The sequence below is a fragment of the Rousettus aegyptiacus genome, unplaced genomic scaffold (assembly GCF_014176215.1).
Source record: "Rousettus aegyptiacus isolate mRouAeg1 unplaced genomic scaffold, mRouAeg1.p scaffold_m13_p_1, whole genome shotgun sequence".
NCBI classification, from domain to species: domain Eukaryota; kingdom Metazoa; phylum Chordata; class Mammalia; order Chiroptera; family Pteropodidae; genus Rousettus; species Rousettus aegyptiacus.
Genome location: NW_023416284.1, coordinates 46,060,577 through 46,079,313, shown reverse-complemented (window position 1 = coordinate 46,079,313; position 18,737 = coordinate 46,060,577). Strand labels below are relative to the sequence as shown.

General features: G+C 39.4%; 1 protein-coding gene across 1 annotated transcript; it reads right to left on the bottom strand.

Moving 5' to 3' along the window:
• Positions 1 to 4,398: 4,398 nt before the first annotated feature.
• GADD45A (growth arrest and DNA damage inducible alpha) lies at positions 4,399 to 7,481 on the bottom strand. The gene is made up of 4 exons (XM_016164541.2): positions 7,193 to 7,481; positions 6,617 to 6,718; positions 6,130 to 6,367; positions 4,399 to 5,070 (listed from the first exon to the last, which is right to left on the bottom strand). The coding sequence occupies exons 1-4, from the start codon at positions 7,234 to 7,236 to the stop codon at positions 4,957 to 4,959; spliced, it is 498 nt and encodes a 165-aa protein (XP_016020027.1). The 5' UTR covers positions 7,237 to 7,481; the 3' UTR covers positions 4,399 to 4,956.
• Positions 7,482 to 18,737: the final 11,256 nt, after the last annotated feature.

The window sequence follows — 18,737 nt, the reverse complement described above, 5'->3', positions numbered from 1 at the left end:
AGGGTGGACCTCACACATCTAAAAGGATTAAGAAGGGAAGCCTAAGGGAAGCCTAAGTCAGTCCAATAGGATTGCGTTTGTAGGGGGCGGGAAGGTCTGTGGCAAACTGGAAAGCCTTATCTAAAAGGGAGGAGCCTCCTCTCAGCTCCAGCCAACTGCTGCCATGCAGATTGTGGACTCTTTGTAGACACATACAGCAAATTTTCAAGGGTCAGTAGAAATCAAGACTTTTCTAAGAAATTTCTCTATGTTTACGTGTTGACAAGTGATTAAAAAAAATTCTTTTGAACATTGTGCAAGCCAGATTTCTCTAGCTACCAGTTTCCAACCTCGCATTAGGACTTTTGTGAACCGTAGTTTAAACTTTCCCTTGCCTCTCTCATTGTGGTGATAGTCTCCTACCTCTTCTTTCAGTTTTAACAGTTATTTTAAATGGTTCTTTTTAACACATAATGAAGAAAGCCTGGCTTGCAGAAGACTTCATGGTTCCATTCCTACCACCTTGCCCACACTACCTGCCATTGGAGGACATGGATTCTAGAGCCATACAGCCTTGGTTTGCACCCTAAATTTGCCACTTACTAATAGTATGACTCTGGGCAAATTAATCTCTTTTGTGTATCAATCTCTTCATCCTCAAAATGGTAACAATAATAATGCCTGCTTCCACAGGGTCATTGTGAGTGCTGATATAAGTTACTATACACAAAGTGCTTAGAACAGTGCTTGGCATGCAGTCAATGTAAGTGTCGGTTGCCTGCAGAAGCTAGACCCAAACAAGTGATGAATTCATACCCTCTGCAGGGTATGAAATTCTCTCTTTTGAAACAAATGCTCTTCGCAGTCCCCTGGCAGGTCTCTGGATCTTGCAAAGCTTCCCCGTCCCTAGGAACACTTAGGCCTTGAATATATCCCATCATTACTTATCACCCAGTACTGCAGATGTCAGGCATCTCCACTAAATTGTGCACATCCTTGAAAGCAAAGACCTTTCATTTTCACTTTTGTAGTTCCGGGAACTAACACAGTGCCAGGTATGTGATGGGCTTTTAATAAACAATGTTAAAGGAATGAATGTGTTGATCTTGATCTCATTTGACTATAAACTTAAGGACAAGCGTTCCTATAGACTACATATGTGTCTTCTCTGCAGGACCTAGCAGAATTATCAATTAAGTATGGATGGTTCCCAACTTACAATAATTTGAGTTACAAAATTTTAACTTTATGATGGTACAAAAGCAATACTCATTCAGTAGAAACCGTATTTTGAATTTTGAATTTTCATCTTTTTCTGGGCTAGTCATTTGTGATACTGTCTCGTGATGCTGGGCAGTGGCAGCGGCCACAGCTCCGGGTCAACCAACCACTTGATCACGAGTGTAAACAACTGAAACTCATTGTAAACACATTAAATGCATTTTTGATTTGTGATGGGTTTATCTACACATAACCCCATCAAGGAGCATCTGTAATTTGTGCCATTTGCAAAACACAATGCTATCCTCTGATCAAAGAGCTTATGACCTTTCCCCCCATTTCATCCTCATATGCCCTCCAGAGATTTCTACTCTTTGAACTCTCATGGCCATTCTTCTTATGTTACTGAGTACTTTTTTGCTTTGGATTATATTTATCAATGTACGTGTCTCATCGCTTCACTAGACTGTGAACTCCTTGAGGGCAGAGTATGTGTCTGACTTTTTGTGGACTTTAACTAGTATAGTCCCTTGCCCAAAGGAAGCACTAACTAAATATTTATTTCTTGGTGGTCTTCCTAAATATAACCTTTTCACAGAGTTTCTAATGTTTTCCTAAGGATCGTTAGAAAGAAAAAAAAGATTCGGCTTGCTTTGAGGGACACTGGCCTGGTATTAAATCATGACATTCAAAGTGTTATTCATTTGAAGGAAATACTTGTCACTGCTTGAAGCCTTTTATCACATTTCAAGGAATAAAATTTAACCCATATAGTTGAAAATTGAGGACAGTGATTTCACAAAAGTAAGGTATCTCAAAACATGCTTTGGGAATGCTTCTAACTGACAGTATAAAAGTAGCTTTCCTAGAAGTGATCTTTTTTCTTTAGCTGGGAAATAAGATATGTTTTATTATAGATTAGCTACCTTCATGAGTCCTTTTAATATAGAAGCTTAACTTACTGAGGGCCTTGGTTAATTGTAGAAAGAGGAGGCAATGCTATTTATGACACTGAAGTGAAGTTGCCAGTGGAAAAAGTAGGTATTTTCCAACACACCTTACATGAGGGGATTTTTGTTTCTGTTGTAACATTTTCACCAACTTTCAATAAGCTGGTTTAATGGCATTTAAAGCAACAGTTGAAGAATATTAGCATCATTAGAGGTAGAAGCCATCCAGGTAACTGTACACATGTTCACAATTAGCTCATGTTTCATGATTGAATTTTTCAATGCCATATTAATTTTATCTTATGTTCAATCAGAAAAGAATAACAAGTTAAAACTTAGAGCAAAGACTAAAATAAGAGCATTGCATTAATTGTTGATTTTACTGCAAGAAAAAAACCTGAATGGATACTAGCATTTCATATCTCTCTAGGCACTATGAATTTAGAATAGAGATTTGAAACTCCATTCTTAAAATATATTTAAATAAGCAACAGACACTTCTCTGGTGCAGTAAAAGTTTCCCTGTTCCCAGTTCACCTGGATTTTAGTAATAGTCACACTATATTGAGAACCTGTTACACACCATGAGGAAAAACAGATGCGAAGAGACTAATATTGGCTGATCCACCAAGCAATGCTGCTTCTCTCACTTCTGCTTTCCTAGTTTAATTCACTCATCTTTGCAGGGGGGTTTAAATTAAATAATTGGGGAAAAGAATTAAAAATCCTCACTTCAGTGGGAAAGTAAAAAAAAAAATCTACTTTTTAAAACTCACTACTCTCAATCTTTTGGTAATATAAGAAACAAATATTAAATATCAGTTACATTTTAGATTGCCTACTGGCTTACATAAAATACAAGCCCAAACTGCCCAAAACTCACATTTTTCACAGATGTAAAAAATCAGGAACTTAATTGCAAGGTGAAGGGCTCATGGGCTTCTTATTCATAAAATATGCAGAATCTTGGGCTTTTAGTTAGTTTTTTTCTCTCCTGATTTCTATATTTTTCTGATTGCATGTAGGCATGACAAGGATGAAAGACAGATGGCAGGGGAGCCATGGGAGGGTATGGTTTGAGGAGCTGGCAAAAATCCTGTGGACTAAAGCTATGTTAGGTTTTCTCTCAGTAAGCATTTTTGCTTTCTTTGGCTAAATTTACATGAGGTTGTTCCAGTTATCAAGTGACTGTTCCAACTAAAAGATGATTGTCCTGCTGAATGAAGGCTTTTATTTCTTTTGCTCTTTTCTTCCATCTCTCCCATCTGATATAATTTAACCAGACCCCTCAGAACCATAGCAGAATCATTCAACTGTAAGGCACACAGCTCTGAAAAGAGAATAGGGACACCAAAAATCTTTGCCAGAATGCTTTCCTGTTTGATCCCTAAGTATGGTTCTGTAAGATGCACAGCCTTGGACTGTCATGTCACTTCCTAGTTGGCCTCCTTACCTAAGGCGGCCAATAACTTGTGTTTGACAGTCCCCAGCGTTATCTTCCTAGAACACTGATCACGTCACTCCACGTCACTCCCTGCGTGAAGGCCTGTACTGACTGCTGAACTTTACAAGAAGCCCAAATGCCTAAGGGTGACACAGAATGCCCTTCGTTGTCAGGTCTAATCCCCACCCACCTTTTCAACCTTCTCTCCCTATCTTTCTTCACAAGAGGCACATGCAGAAATCACCCTTTGTTCCCTGGACAGGTTTTGGTCTTTCAGGCCTCCACACATTGGCACAAATAGTGTCTCTGCTGGCAATGTCCTTTTCCTCTCTCTAGCTGGGTAAATGAAACTCATGTTTTAAGACCCATCTAAAATGACCTTGCCCAGTAAAAACTTCATTTGTCTTGCAGGTAACTTTGATTACTCCCTCTTCTTTTTTCCTTGGCACTTTGCATATAATCTTTATTGTAGCACTAAAATCTTTGAACTAATTATTCAGATTTGCAAAGTTCAATCTCTAATACTTCTTTTCCTCAACTGTAACCAAGTCCTCTTAAATCGCCTTTGTTTTTGACTTCGGACATAGTTTAGAATAGGTCATCAGTAAAATGTCTGTTGAATAGAGTAAAAAATAAAATTATGCCATGTCTAGCCCAAATGTTTAAAAGTAGAAAAAGCATTTATACATGCATATGTACACACACATACTATAAATGATTTCAAAAGTTTTAATTTTTCCATATTAAAAAAAAACTTGTTTAAAATAAAGTCCAAGGTAAAAGAAACGAAAGCACACATTTAAAAAAGATGCAATTATTCCATACCAGTTTATTGTAGGTATTGTTTCAAAAAATTTATAGCATAAATAACTTTTCATGTCATAAAATAACTTAGTACAATTTATAATAAAACTTTTGAGAATTTAATATCATCAAAATACAATAAAATATGGTTTTAAAATATGACTAACCCTTTGTTTTCTTTTACTTGAGGGCATATAAACCAAAATCCCAAACTACTGCTGCATATTTAAACTTAACAAAGCATATTTGGTTTAATTAAATGTAACTCAACCATCCTAAATTAATACATAGTTTGTTTTCCTTCCTGCGTGGTTCTTTGTAATTTTTGTTCCTTTTGACTTGTATTTCTGTTTCAACACAGTTTCCTTCTTCATTTTCACCTCTCTCCACCTGCAAAGTCATCTATCTCCGGGCCCCCAGAGCATGTAGTTGAACTCAGCCCCTTGACATCAGTTTCTGTAATCCTTGCATCAGTGTAGGGAGTAACTGCTTGAGTAACTACAAAGGTATTTCAAAACTTCAGTGCAATTTGGTTCAGTTATTTTCATTCAGATGCCATCACCGTTCAGGGAGATTAATCACTGGAACCCACTGATCCATGTAGCGACTTTCCCGGCAAAAACAAATAAGTTGACTTAAGGCGGGATCCTTCCATTGTGATGAATGTGGATTCTAGAAATAAATTTAGAAAAACAATTAGTATTAAAAAAAAAAAATCCGCATGTGCTAATAATTACCCTACTTTTGAGGGACACTTGAACATTTTATACTTTGGCTGTGTGACATGAAGACCAGTTACAACTATAAAAAATAAAATTTCTAGGTAGTTTGGTTTCCCGTAAAATCATTATGGGTAATTCTATACTATACTCTGCAAAGTCTAAATTCATGAAACCCACTGATCCAAATACATATGTTTGCATGACAATATTCAATTTTGCGTAAGAGATTTGTCCTACCAAACTTGTACTGCGGCAAAGACCTGAGTGAATCAGCATTAAGAAATATTTTCATGCTGTGCATACAATAAGGGCTGCATAGCAGTTAACTAGAATTGCCACCTGTTATTCTCTCAAAAGACAAAGTAAGAATTTTTCAGGTGTAGGCTGCCACTTAAATAAACCAGCCAAAAGTAGTAAAATGTAAAAGACAAAGCTATTAAATTTGCCTTGCAACCACAAGTTATTTACCTACCATAGGTTTTTAATCAGGAAAAAAAAAAAATTCCACTAAAAAAAAAAAGGCAAGATTGCAAAGAAAAAATTTCCACTCTATCCTCTCTTAATGTATTTCTAGGGAATTAATGAGGTCTGTCTCCTACACCATTTCTATTTTTAGCTTTGACTGGCAGAGAATGAAGCTGACTCTTTAATGAGGGTGAGCCAGGAATTTATTTGGCTTTATCTAATCTGCCCTGTTAAAGGAATTAGTCACGGGAGGTAGTACAGATGTAGGTAGGGAGTAGTTGGGCTGACAGTGCTGACTCACAAGGATCTCTTCCGCTGCTGGCAGCCTCCAACGTGCTTAGACATGTTCTGTACCAGAGAAAATCCTGATGATGAAACTAACACATCTCGGCTGAAAGTCCAGCCACAGTCTAATGGAGCAAAGAAAGGCAACCACGCTCTTGACCTCCACCTATTCCGGACTGCAGTCAGGCGACTCTCAGCCCTGGTTCACTTGCTTCCAGGACTCTAACCCTGACGGGACCGCAGTTCCCTTCTCCCTTACCGTCACCAACACGCAGTGTAGGTCTGGAGGCTGCTCTGCCCCCTCGCTCGCCGCCGGGTTCGCGTCGGTCTCTAGGAGCAGGAGCTCCGCCAGCCGGCCCGGGTTGCTGACGCGCAGGATGTTGATGTCGTTTTCACAGCAGAACGCCTGGATCAGGGTGAAGTGGATCTGCAGAGCCACATCCCTGTCGTCGTCCTCGTCCGCGGCCAGCAGGCACAGCACTACGTTATCCGGGTCACTGCGGGATGCCAGCAAGGCGAGTGAGCACCGAGGCACCGCTGGCCGGCGCAGGCGCCAGTGACACCCGCCCGGGTCCCCGGGGGCGCGACCCGCTGGATCCCCCTGGGGCAGGCGGCCGCCGGCAGATGTAAAGCAGCAGGAAGCGGCGCTGCAGCTCGAAGGGTGCCCCGCCTGGGCGACCTCCCGGGCTGAGGTGGGAAGGGGTGACGCGAGGGACACGCGAGGGACACGCGAGGGCCCCACTTACACGTTGAGCAGTTTGGCCGCCTCATACACCCCGACCGTGATGGTGCGCTGACTCAGGGCTTTGCTTAGCACTTCCTCGAGGGCATCCCCCACCTTGTCCATCCTACACGCCGGACAGAGCAAGGGGTTCTGTCAGCCTGGGTCCCTCAGGGCCATCGACGCCCCCTCGCCCTGCACCGGGACTCCCTCCCTTACAGTGTACTTCAGCTTTCTGCAAACCCGGGGCTCCCCTGGCCCCGTCAGCCCTCTTGACCCCGAGGCCAGGAGTCCTGTGAGAATCCCCGAGAATGCCACCCGCCACCCTCCCCCGAGCGCACTGCCAGTCCCCGGGGCTGGGCGCAGCTACAGGCTGCCAGCCGCAGGAGCCGCACAAGGAAGGGTCGCTTCTGCCCTTTGCAAGGGCCCGGAGGGGCTCGGCTGGGTGGTGGGGGGGGGCACGCTTTTTCCGTCTCCGGGAGCCCCTTGGAGGGGCCCCGAGGGAGAAAGGCGGAAGATGCGCTCTGAAAACTTTTACCCGTTTGCTGCCCTGCAAACCTTCCACCGCCTGCCTGCACTAGGGTGGGCGCAGCCACCTTACCTTTCGGTCTTTTGCTCTCCAGCCGAGAATTCCTCCAAAGTCATATTGCAACTGCAGGTCCCCCACAGAGAGAGAGCGGCGTCTGGGCTGCTCCTGCCACTGTGAACACGCGGGCGCCTGCTCTCGGAACTCCTTCACAGGCTTCTCCTGCGCCTGCCGCCACCGCCGCCGCCGCCGCCGCCGCGCGGTCCGCCCCTGCCGCCCGGTTCGCTCGCTCGCTCTTAGCCGCTCGCCTCGCCTAGAGAAGCGACACCAAGACCGCAGCTGCTTCACAGCCACTGAAGGACAAAGGCCCAGCTCGTGGGAGTTATCCTGCCAAACCCCCAGCCAACCACCTCCCGCTTCATTTGCATACGTTCAGCCATTGGGCTATGCAAATCAGCCTGCTCCAACAATTTGACCCCAGCTCGTGGGACAAGGCTGAGAGGAGCGGAAGGGGGAGGAGCTACGTTGAAGGCGAGTTTAGGGTGCGGGGGCGGGGCAGCGATAGGGAAAGGCGGGGTATCAAGGGGCTCTCTAATCCTGTTGGCGGGGTCCGCAGGACTGGAGCTCTTTGCAGTGGTAAGGAAAAAGGAGGAGAGATGTCTTCAGTTTGGGCTGGAGCAGGCTGCCAAGTGTTTTTTCTAGTTGGTGCACATTTTTTTTTATTGTGGTTTCATGTCTTTTGTTTTTAGGGGTTGCTATTAAAATCTATTTTCGGGTTAATGCACCCAAGTCTAGTAATTATTAGTAAGCAGGTTGCATAAAAAGAGTGTGTCCAGACCTCTGGGGCAAAGTTTACCTCAGAAGTGTTGTTTATGTAAGTCTAGGCAAAGCTGCTTATTAGTAGTATTATTTCGGTGCCCTGATGGCTGGCTTAATTTATTTTTGGAAGGTTGCAAGGGTTGGAAGCTCAAAAAAGAAAAATCAACACATTTGTGTTGGTCGTGGCAGGGAACCAAGTTGGAATCTTTTCCACAGAAAACAGAAAAGGTTCCCACCTGCCCAGGGTAACTCTGGAAAACTATGCTCAGGAGGAACTGGTTACCACATGTATGTTTTCTAGCTTTATAACCCAAATTCACCTTTCTCAGAGAGGATCCTTCTGCACCCTCACAAGAGACAAATGTCTGACACCCACACAAGCCACAAATCTAAATTCAAAATGCTCTCAATATGCCCTAAGCTTCCTTTCATAAGGCAAGTATGTCACTACCTTCCACAGAGAGCCTGTGATCTCACTGTGAATTATTGATGTTCGGTGCTGAATCATGAAACTGCAGCTATAGGACCTTTTAGTCATATGCTAAAATTTCTCCTTTGAGGTAATCACAACCTGTGGGTGGAAAGCAAGGAGTAGTGACACATTTTTGAAAAGCAAACTTTAATGTACAGACTTTCACTAAATAGGTTGAAAGTTCTTTCCTTTGTTTTATGAGTTCATGCAATAGATGCAAAAATATGTCTTAAACCTCCTGAAGTCACCAAAAGTGGTGAAAATACCCTCCATATGCTTGCATTTAAAATAGTGCTTGCATTATTAAGGTCACTGTATCGTCAAAGATATTTTTTGCAAAGGTACATGGGAGTTTTTGCACCCGTATGTTTGTATCATTCTAGACAAAATATTCTCTAGCTCTCTTGATCTTAATTCAGTGGAAAAGAAAAGTGATAGGTTGGTCTGGCTCATTTATTTGAGCTGCCATTTTGCACTTAATCTCTAACTGCGTTGTCAGCAAGGTATAATGTTTGAGTAAAGGAATGGTGGTGGCTAATGCATAATTTATCTGAGGGTGCTTATATATTTGTACCTTAAATCCTAACATGTAATGTCTTTGTTTAAAAAATTCCTTAAACTTGAAATTTAGGTAAGTGCTGAAGCACTTTCAGTTTTGCAAACAAAACCTGAATTACACAGTCTGGCCTGAGTCATAATTTAGAGATTGTTGAACTGTGTTCTATGAAACTCCAAGGTTCTATCCACAAGGCATTTCTTAGAGGTTCTTTAAAAGAAAGTGTGATCACAGCAAGCTGACAAAGAATTAGGAAATCGTATGAGTTTCTTGACAGCAAGGACTGTGACTTCATCAACTGGGTGTTCTCAATACCTACCTAGCACAATTTCTGCTTTTAGTAGAAGCGTAGTCAATGTTTATTGAGTTGAATAGAATCTGAGAGTTAAACAAAAAGACTTCAGAATCCTGCATTCCTGTACGTTGCATAAATTCCAGGATATTCCACATTTAACTTTAGTCCAAAACAACTTCTCTGATGTCCTACTATATATACCAGGAACTGTACAATTCCTGATCCTTTGCCTTTAAAGAGCTTACCGTCTAATTAGTATGTCCATGCTTGAACTAGATTTTGGGACAAAATAGTATGCACTGTCATCAGCTAGCTATGCTGAAAGTCCCATGACTTTAGTCATCTGAACAGAAACTGTAGGACAGTAGAACTCCATGTATTGTTTATAGCGATTCAAATGAACCACAGCCCTACTAATGCCCCACCCAAGTCAACTATATGCAGTAAAAATGTGATATAGAATGGTTACTTTTTAATATAGGCCTAGCCCCTCACTCAAAAACTATACTGCATGCTATATTTGGCCTCATGGAAAAGTGATTTGTTTAAGTATGGTGGTTGTAGTCTCTGTGAGATAAGACTAGTCTTCCAGTATTCAACAATATTCGTTTGTATACTTTCTGACTCAGATAGGTTACATCATTTTGCCTCATTGCTGAGTCTCTGATTATCTGCAGAGTTGGTCGTCCTAGCTGGGAGTAGAAGCTGCATTTAGCTACAGTTATATTAGGATGATCAGAGATGATATATTTTATAAATGCTTGTTGGTCCTGGAGGAAGGCATCCAATGATAAATCAGAGAAATTTCCCTAGATCAATATAGAAATATATATAAACTCCAATATGTAAAATCGTTTTGTAAACTACCCCAGGTAGCTCCAAGTATTTCAATTACACAGGACTGGAATGACCTTATAGTCATAGATGTAAGGATGCCAAATGGTTATATTTGGAAATTAGACTATGACAGATGTATTTACTACCTACTTAAAAGTTATTATATTTTGTTATTGAAAGTCATAAAAGATTCCTGATGTATTTTTTCAGTAAATCTGGTGAAATTAGTTTCTAAAATCAGGCTCTGAATTGTCCTCACTATTTTCCGCAGAAAGATCATTCAAGCAAGATTTATTGTCACCTAAAAAAGCGTCATTTCTTAGGATGAATATTTCTATTTGAATTTAACATAAATGTTTACTTGAACCATTACTGTGGTAGGCAAATTCTAAGACGGCCTCAATGATCTCTAACCTCTGATGTTAAGCTTGTATAATCCTCTTCCCTTGTGGGTGGCAGAACCCATGCCTGCTTCTAACCAATAGAATATGGCAATTAAGTTGGGCTATCACATCCACAGTTATATTACATTCTATGGCAGAGGTGAAAGGATTTTACAGGTGAAGGGATTTTACAGATTTTGAATTAATCAGGAGGGAGATTATGCTAAGTAGGCCTGACCTAATAAGGTGAGCCCTTTAGAAGAGAGCCTAGGCCTTCTCTGAGGAGAGGCTGGAGGCATGGGAGACTCTTTCTTTTCATTTCTGACTTTGAAGAAGCAAACTTCTGTGAATTATGTATCTGCAAGGAAATGAATTTTGCTAACAACATGAAGGAGCTTAGAAATAGATCCTTCCCTAGTGAAGGCTTCTGATGAGCCTGGACGACACTGATTTTAGCCTTTTGAGACCCTGAGAAGAGAACCCATCCAGCTAAGGTGTGCCTGGACTTCTGACCTGCAGAAACTGTGAGATAATAAATGAGTGTTGTTTTAAACCACTAAGTCTGTGATAATTTTTTATGAAATATCAAAACCTAATACAATCCCTTTAATGCCACCTTGTTGTATGTTCAATAAATCCTTACCCTATAGAAATTTTCTTCAGCTATTAGTATTCATGGCAGTGGAGCCATGGCGTTGCTTCAAGCTTTAGGCTAACCACCTTGTGTTGCCATTAGTAGTTCACATTTCATCAGCCATACAGGGGTCCGCCAGTGGAGGTATCAAATGAAGAGACTCACTAGAACATGTTTCAAGGATGCCCTTACCCAATTTCCTTCCCACCTCCCCATGAAGTTTAGTGTGTGTCAGAAGGTTTCTCTTATAGTAGGAATTTTCTTTCTGTGAATGTCTCAGAATGTCTGTGGGCTAATCATAGGTGATCTGAGTTAGTAATTGGCCATTGGTAGTTTGTTCTGGTACCCTAAATGGGTTTTTTTAATTTCTGTCTCTGAAATAGAAGAGATGATTCTTTTTACCCATCCACTTCATTACAAAATTTTCTTCTAACTCTTAACAGCTCAGTCCTTGGACCTCTTCTCTATCTACACTGACTGTCTTGGTGACCTCATCCAGTCTCATGGCCTTGAATATTTATATGCTGATGACTCCCAAATATAATCTCATCACTCATCTCTTCTGAAGCTCAAGCATACTCATCATCTCTATCTCAATATACAATAAACATCTCAATAACTGACAAAAGTTGACTCTTAATTGTCCTCCTGGAGACCAGTGGCAACTCTATTCCCATTGCTCAGCCCCCAAACCATGGTGTCATCCTTGACCTCTTTCCTTCACAACTCACATTCAGTCCATCAACAAATCCTATCAGCTTACTTGAAAATGTAGAACCAATCATTTCTCAGGACTGCTACTGCCACCACCACTATCATCTCCCACCTGGATTCCTGTAACACCTGATTTCTTTCCCTCTGCGTTTGCCCTTCCTCTACTCTCCTCAAAAGCCAAAGTGGTTCTATAAATAGCACATCAAGTCACAGTCATTTCTCTGATCCAAACTTTTCGAACTTATCAAAAAATACAACCAACAAAAGTAGGATTCAATCAAGATATCTCCCTTTTTAATATATAAGAGACCACTTTTTTTATTTAGAGTAAAAGCCAAAGTTCTTAGTATGGCTTAAAAGACCCTACAAAAAAATCTGTTCACCATGATGAAGACATTCTAGTAGTGATGGTGGTGATAATTGCACGACTCTATTACTATATTAAAAACTACTTAATAGTATATGTAGGGTGAGTTGCATGGGATACAAATTATACCTCAATAAAACTGTCATTAAAAAATGTATAGGATCCTACTTCAATCTCACCTTTTCTTACTCTCCCCCATGCTCATTCCTCTCTAGCTACACTGGTCTTCCTTTTGCCTCAGGGCCTTTGTACTGGCTACATGCCCAGAAAATTCTTTCTCCTGATAACCACATTGCTCCCTTCAAGTCTCATTCTTAATGAGGTCTACCCTGCCCACTCTACTTAAGTTGTAATACCTCTACTCCTGGCATTACTGATCCCCTAAATCTTGTTGTCTCTCTTAAAAAAAATTATAGTACTGATCACTTTCTGACATACATATTTTACACATATATATAAATAAATTTATTACCTGGCTCCCCTCTCCTGCCCACTATATTCCCCAAGTATAAGTTTTACGGAGTAGGATTTGATTTGTTCACTGGTTCACCCCAAGTGGTTAGAACAGTGCCTTGTACAGAGAGGACCCTCAATAAATATTTATTGAATCATATATTATTGAATAAATAAGTTATTCAGATTTAAAGGTGTAATTAATGAACTAAAACATAAAGCTATAAATTTTCTAGTCTTTCATGTATTAGAAAGGAAGCTGTCTTGACTGAATCTTACTTTTGTTGGTTGTATTTTTTTTAATTACAGAGGGTCGTGCACCTTTATCTGCGTTTTAAATTCTTCTTCATATACCTATCCAACCCCACCACAACAATTTTTAAAATATCTTTTTTTAGGAGCTGAAGTGGGAGATTTAAAAGAGCAAAAAAGGGTATATTTTGTTGTTGTTATAGAAACAACATACAAGAAACACAGGGATGAAATAAAAGAAATTGAGCAATATTTAGGAGACTAGAACAAAAGAAATCAGGAGTAAAAGAAAATAAGAGCATTTTTTTTACTACTATTTGAATTTTTATTTCTTTCATTGGCTTTAGTGCTTGTAAGCATTTAATCTCTAGTCGCTGGCAATTTCTGCCAGTTGACCTTATGCTTGAAAATTGCATGTAAGATCTGTCCTGTGAATAATATGCATTCTTATATTTCTCTTTGATCCCCCTTTATTTTGGCCATAAAATGTCAGTCTCAAAGTCTGGAAGATATTAAGCATTAAAACAAGATAATTTATTATTAAACCCTATAAGACTGTAATCTTTCGAAAAGGGTCTAGGACATGGTCTTTTGAACTGTCCATTTCTGGATCACTGGTCTTGGAGACTCTAACAGTATTCTGTCTGGCTACTGTTTGACTTTATATTGTAAAGATCCAAAATAGCTTCATTTATAGTAACCAAAGAATGCAGTGAGCAAACTGTTATCTGACTGTCCATTATGAACACTTTACTCCCGTGCTTCATGGACCATATCAGTTTGTGGCAAAGTGATGGATTGTGTTTAACATTCTCCTGTTGACCTATAAGGATTTTTGCCATATGTTCTAGCTCATCCCCTTAAGATATAGGATGGGGAGGGCACATTAGTATCACTGGCCACTAAGCAGAAATGTGTCATGGATTTTGCTTTCTCAGCTGGAACGTCACCCTTGTCAAGCTGTCCCTCCTTATTTAAGGAAACCATCACCATCAAACACAACAAGTCCTATTTATAGACTCATTTGATTGTTTATATTTTATGCCTGTCTTTTAGGGACGTTTTAAAATTTCAACGTAAAGATCTATGTGGCTACTTTGCATGCACAGCAGACATAATAAATCTAATTTGATGTCCTTCCAAGAATGTAGCTTGAATGATACATAATCTTAGGCAGGTTTTTTACCCTCTCCATACCTCAGTTTCTCCATTTGTAAAATATTTTTGAAAAATTGTTTTGGAAGAGAACCCTTTCCTCAAAAGAAATAGTAGGCATAATCCCCACATATAGATAGATAAAAGCAAAAGTACTCTACCTGAAGTAGCCAAATGGAAGTGGGGCTGACGGACAGAGGTCTGTAGGTTTAGGCCTTCTCTTATCCCCTCCCCCTACTATACCCATGGTCTTTGAGATATACACAGTGGTCATAGCTGGAAACTGAAAAGTTTGTTCTATAAGCGCCTTCTAGCTCTAACATTTTTTGCTAATTAATTTTGTTATTCTAATAATTATTCCATAATTTTCGGCAGCCATCAAAAAATTTCTAATATCTTACTTTACCACACAAAAAAGTAATTTTTCAGGGCCTTAAAATTTTAATGACCAGATAATTTGCCAAAAGAATTAAAAACACATTCATATTTTTCTGCTTTGATACCAATTTCTAAAATTTTCTATTCATTTCAGTAGGTTAGTTAGGATTGTGTTACAACTTGCCTTATTAACCTTAATATATTGCCTGGTTACCAAATGCTATGGAGTATGATTTGGCACTGTGTCTTAATAAACAGGTCGCACCTGGGAGCTAGTGGGAACTCTCCCATCTGAGAAGAAACAGCTACAACAGATGGTAAAACGACTGAAAACCAGGTGGAGTCATTGTTTAATGACCATCTGAATTAAGTTTGGTTAATTTGGCGTGTCTTTCATTATCCCTGGCAACTGGACCCTTGACTCCATTTTATAAGTTTGGGTTCAAATCTTTTACATAAACTATCAAAACAAGTCCATCTGTGATCCTGAAGCTATATTTGCCTTAAATCCAACCACAATGTAAACCTGAATTTCTTTGGTTCTAGCTGTGAGGAGCCCTTAAATGCAGGGCTTGGGCATCACTCTGCAATTTGCTTTTTCTCGGGTTACTTCTTGTCATCCACGAACTGAACATTTTCTTTCATTCTTTTCTAAGTTTTTATTAATAAAAATAACTTCCTTTTAACTTAAAACACTTATTAACATAGTTTCTAAACATCTAATATGTCAAAATTTCAACCTATCTGCAGAAGGAATTTCTTCTCAAATTTGTATGCAGCAGTGAATTGGCTTCCAGGGATGTTTCAAAACATTTCTAACTGGATTGAGATTTATTCATGAAAACAGTTAATATGTTACATACTTATCATATGCTTGGCACAATGATAAATTCTTATTTAAAAGGCAGACCCCATCTTTGAGGTCAATACCGCTATTTTCATTTTCCTGCTGAAGAAACTGTGACTTATTGGAAAGGTTAAGCTAGTCACTAGGTCAAAGGACTCCTATTTAAGTGGCAGAGCCAGAATGCACATCTGTGAGACTCCAGATCTCACTGTCTTAAGCATGGGTATTCTTCCTTAAAACAGAGAAAGTATCACACAGTATCAGAGCAAGGTATTCAGAATGCAGACTCTGGGTTCAGGCTTGGGCACCCTAACTTCTTTTGTCTCTTTCCTGAGTAATAGTAGTACCTACCTCATAAGTTTATTATGATAATTAAATAACAAGACACGTATAGCACTTACAGTGCACGGCACACAGAATGCCATATGTGTTGATTATATGGCACTCATTTTCCAGTTCCTACTCTGATTTTCTTCATTTCTAATTTCTTCATCTAAGTAAAATGTTGTGTTTCCATTTTCTCTGACATTTGCGGCATCGTCACTAATGGTAAAGTACTGGACTTCTCTGTTTCACCTAATGATGTGAAAAATTCTATTGAATTTTAATACAGCCACAGAAGACTCCAGTATACGTGTTTCCTTTCTAACAATAGATGTACCAAGCTTTCTCCATTTGAGCATTTTATATCTTTATGTTGTTTTGATAGCCTGAATGATGTACTTCTGTGTGCTAAGGAAAGGGCCTGATGTTTTTCAAACCCTTTTCTTGTGTGTGTTTAATACAGAACAATGAGTTTCTCAAACTGTAGAATAATCTTACATTTCTTTTATCCTCTGAGAGCTTCCTGTATTTGTGAACTCATTTCAAATCAGCAACTGCAGCCTCAACATCTGGGCCCTCCCTGCTGCAGGGAACATAAATTAACTGGTAGTATCCTGTAAATGTTATGGGCTGGAGCTTGGGGAGTACACAGAGGCAGGCTAGGGTGCTTTCAGTATCTAGCAGCTGGTCCCGATGTAATGCCTCAGAACTGGTTTTAGCTGACGTCAGATAACGCTGATGTGCACCAGATTGGCTTGTAGTACCAGTAAAGCTGATCCTTCCCACTTCCCCTCCTGCCCCTGTGCTTGCCAGAATGCTGGAGACCAATATGAACTCACAGTTGTCATTTGATCTCCATCTGGCTGCTGTCACTAAAGCTGCCTTTTATCACTTGCCAAAAGTGTAAAGCTAAAGACATTTCTCTTTCTCACAGATCTTTGCTTCTAGTCCTTACTGTTCTAATTTTCTGGGTAGTTTCAAATAATTCTCCTTCTGTCTGAATCTGTGTACTACCATCAGGAAACTAACAAAGGACCCACTAGAATATTTACCCACATGTCTTCTTGGTGAACTAGATTTAGCAATAGATTTTTAAGACGTGTTAGAGGTGGGCTGTGGCTTTGTTGACTTCAAATATTATGTCTTAAGTTTGATGTGGTTTGAATTTCCGATAAAAATATGAGATTTGCGTGTCTGATCTTATGCTGTGGTAAATTTTATGGAGCTGTAGATCACCATAGTCTAGCCATACAATTATATGGGTCCTGTATTGAATTAGAATCTACATGAATTAAACAATAAATATAAGGGTTACATGCCATAAATTGGATTTTATAACAGTTTAATAATCTGTGGAGGATAGAAGAATGAATTCTGAGGTGATCTTTAACGTACTTAGTCACTAGAATGTTCTTAGTTAAAGCTGATCGTAAATCTGGTACTAGCTTAAAGATTTACTTTTGGTGATTGTTCAGTAGTTAAGATTTAGCAATCTTAGCACCACAGTCTGAAGATTATTTTTGGTCACGAAACCTCTTTAGAGATGACATTTCACATTCAATAAGTGTTGATGGTAACGATGATGAAAAATCATAGGCTCTAAAAATTTTGAACAAATTTAGGATCCTGAATTTACTTAGTTAAGCAAATTAATCTCTTTAAAAAGTAATTATAAAGACGCTTTTTATGTATGCTCTTAGTATACCGTTCATCAAAAAAAGCAAATTATGAGGCACTACATTCTGTTTGAATCCATATTGTGTGTTTATGTATAAAAAAATGAAGTAATTTGGAAGGACACAGAACACAATGAAAATAAAGTTCCTCTTTGAATGACAGAATTACAGATCATTTAGATTTTCTTATTTGGGATTATTTTTATTTGATAATGTTTTGTATAATAAGCATGTGTTCCTCTTTTAAGTAGTATTTTTAATAGAGGTAAAATTTATCTTTATTGAAAGAACCAGATCACAAGTGTACAATTTGATGAGTTTTGACAAATCTATACACTCATGTAACCTGATCGAAATGTTAAGTCCAATCAAGATATAACCCCAATAATAATATAACCCTAGTCGAGATATATAACATTTCATTGCCCCTTTCCAGTAAGTCCTCACACCCAATAAGAAACCACTATTCTGATTTCTATCATCATAGATGAACATATCACTTTTTAAATTAAAAAAAGTATCACGCTATTTTTTTGTTTGTTTGTTTTTTGTTTTTTTTTTAAGCAACTTCTGTGTATACTAAGATAGGAACCAAAAGAAAAAAGTTGAAAAAGTTCCCTGCCTTCACGCATCTTACCTTGTCAGTGAAGAGATGAGAAAAATAATAGAGAGAGTTTAGGAGAGAGAATTTAAGAGCTAAATCATGTAGCTCAAGAAAACTCAGAGAAGAACAAGATAATCATGAAAGGTTTTAGAAGATCTTGAATCCATAATTTCATTTCAGTAGAAAAATAGGGAAAGTCTACTAGACTATAAGCCCTAACAAGTTAGAAATTGTGTTTATTTTGTTCACTGTATCCACAGTGCCTTAGACATTACCTGGCAAAGGTACTAACAAAAAATATTTGTGGACTGAATAAATCAATACTATTATTCAGTTACTCAGCCAACAAAGATTTATTCACTCTTCCAACAAATACTTATTTACCTGTTACCATGTGCCAGGGATTATGCTAAACCCTGGAGGTAGACTGGTAGACAATGGTCCCTAAAAATGATAGACATAGCCTCTACCCTCATGGAGCTTATAATGTATCTTGTCAGGAAGACTTACATTAACTGTTTTTAGAAGCAGACTGAATGGCACTTGTAAGGGATTAAAGAGGAAGGAGCTTAGTGAGCCTGAGGAATTGAGAAAAGGGCAGTGCAGTGAGCGAGAGTGACGAAGCAGGAGATGGGGCTGCAGAGTTAGTCAAGGACCAGATGATGCCAATGGGACCTTGTTGGTTGTCAGATGAATTTGTAATTTTTATCCCAAGGACAACAGGGAGCCATTGAAGGATTTTAAGCAGGGGAAGGACACAATCTATTTTGTGTTTTTAAAGCATTTTTCTGGCTCTTGGACAGAGAAGGAATGGCTTAGACAAAGGCAAGGGTAGTCTTTCTAGACTGGTCAAG

Excerpts from the sequence above, each read along its gene's own strand:
- GADD45A (XM_016164541.2), bottom strand. The coding sequence starts at position 7,236 with ATGACTTTGGAGGAATTCTCGGCTGGAGAGCAAAAGACCGAAAG. Across the intron at positions 6,719-7,192 it reads GGAGAGCAAAAGACCGAAAG|GATGGACAAGGTGGGGGATG; the intron begins GTAAGGTGGCTG and ends TCCGGCGTGTAG. Across the intron at positions 5,071-6,129 it reads TACACTGCGTGTTGGTGACG|AATCCACATTCATCACAATG; the intron begins GTAAGGGAGAAG and ends ATTTATTTCTAG.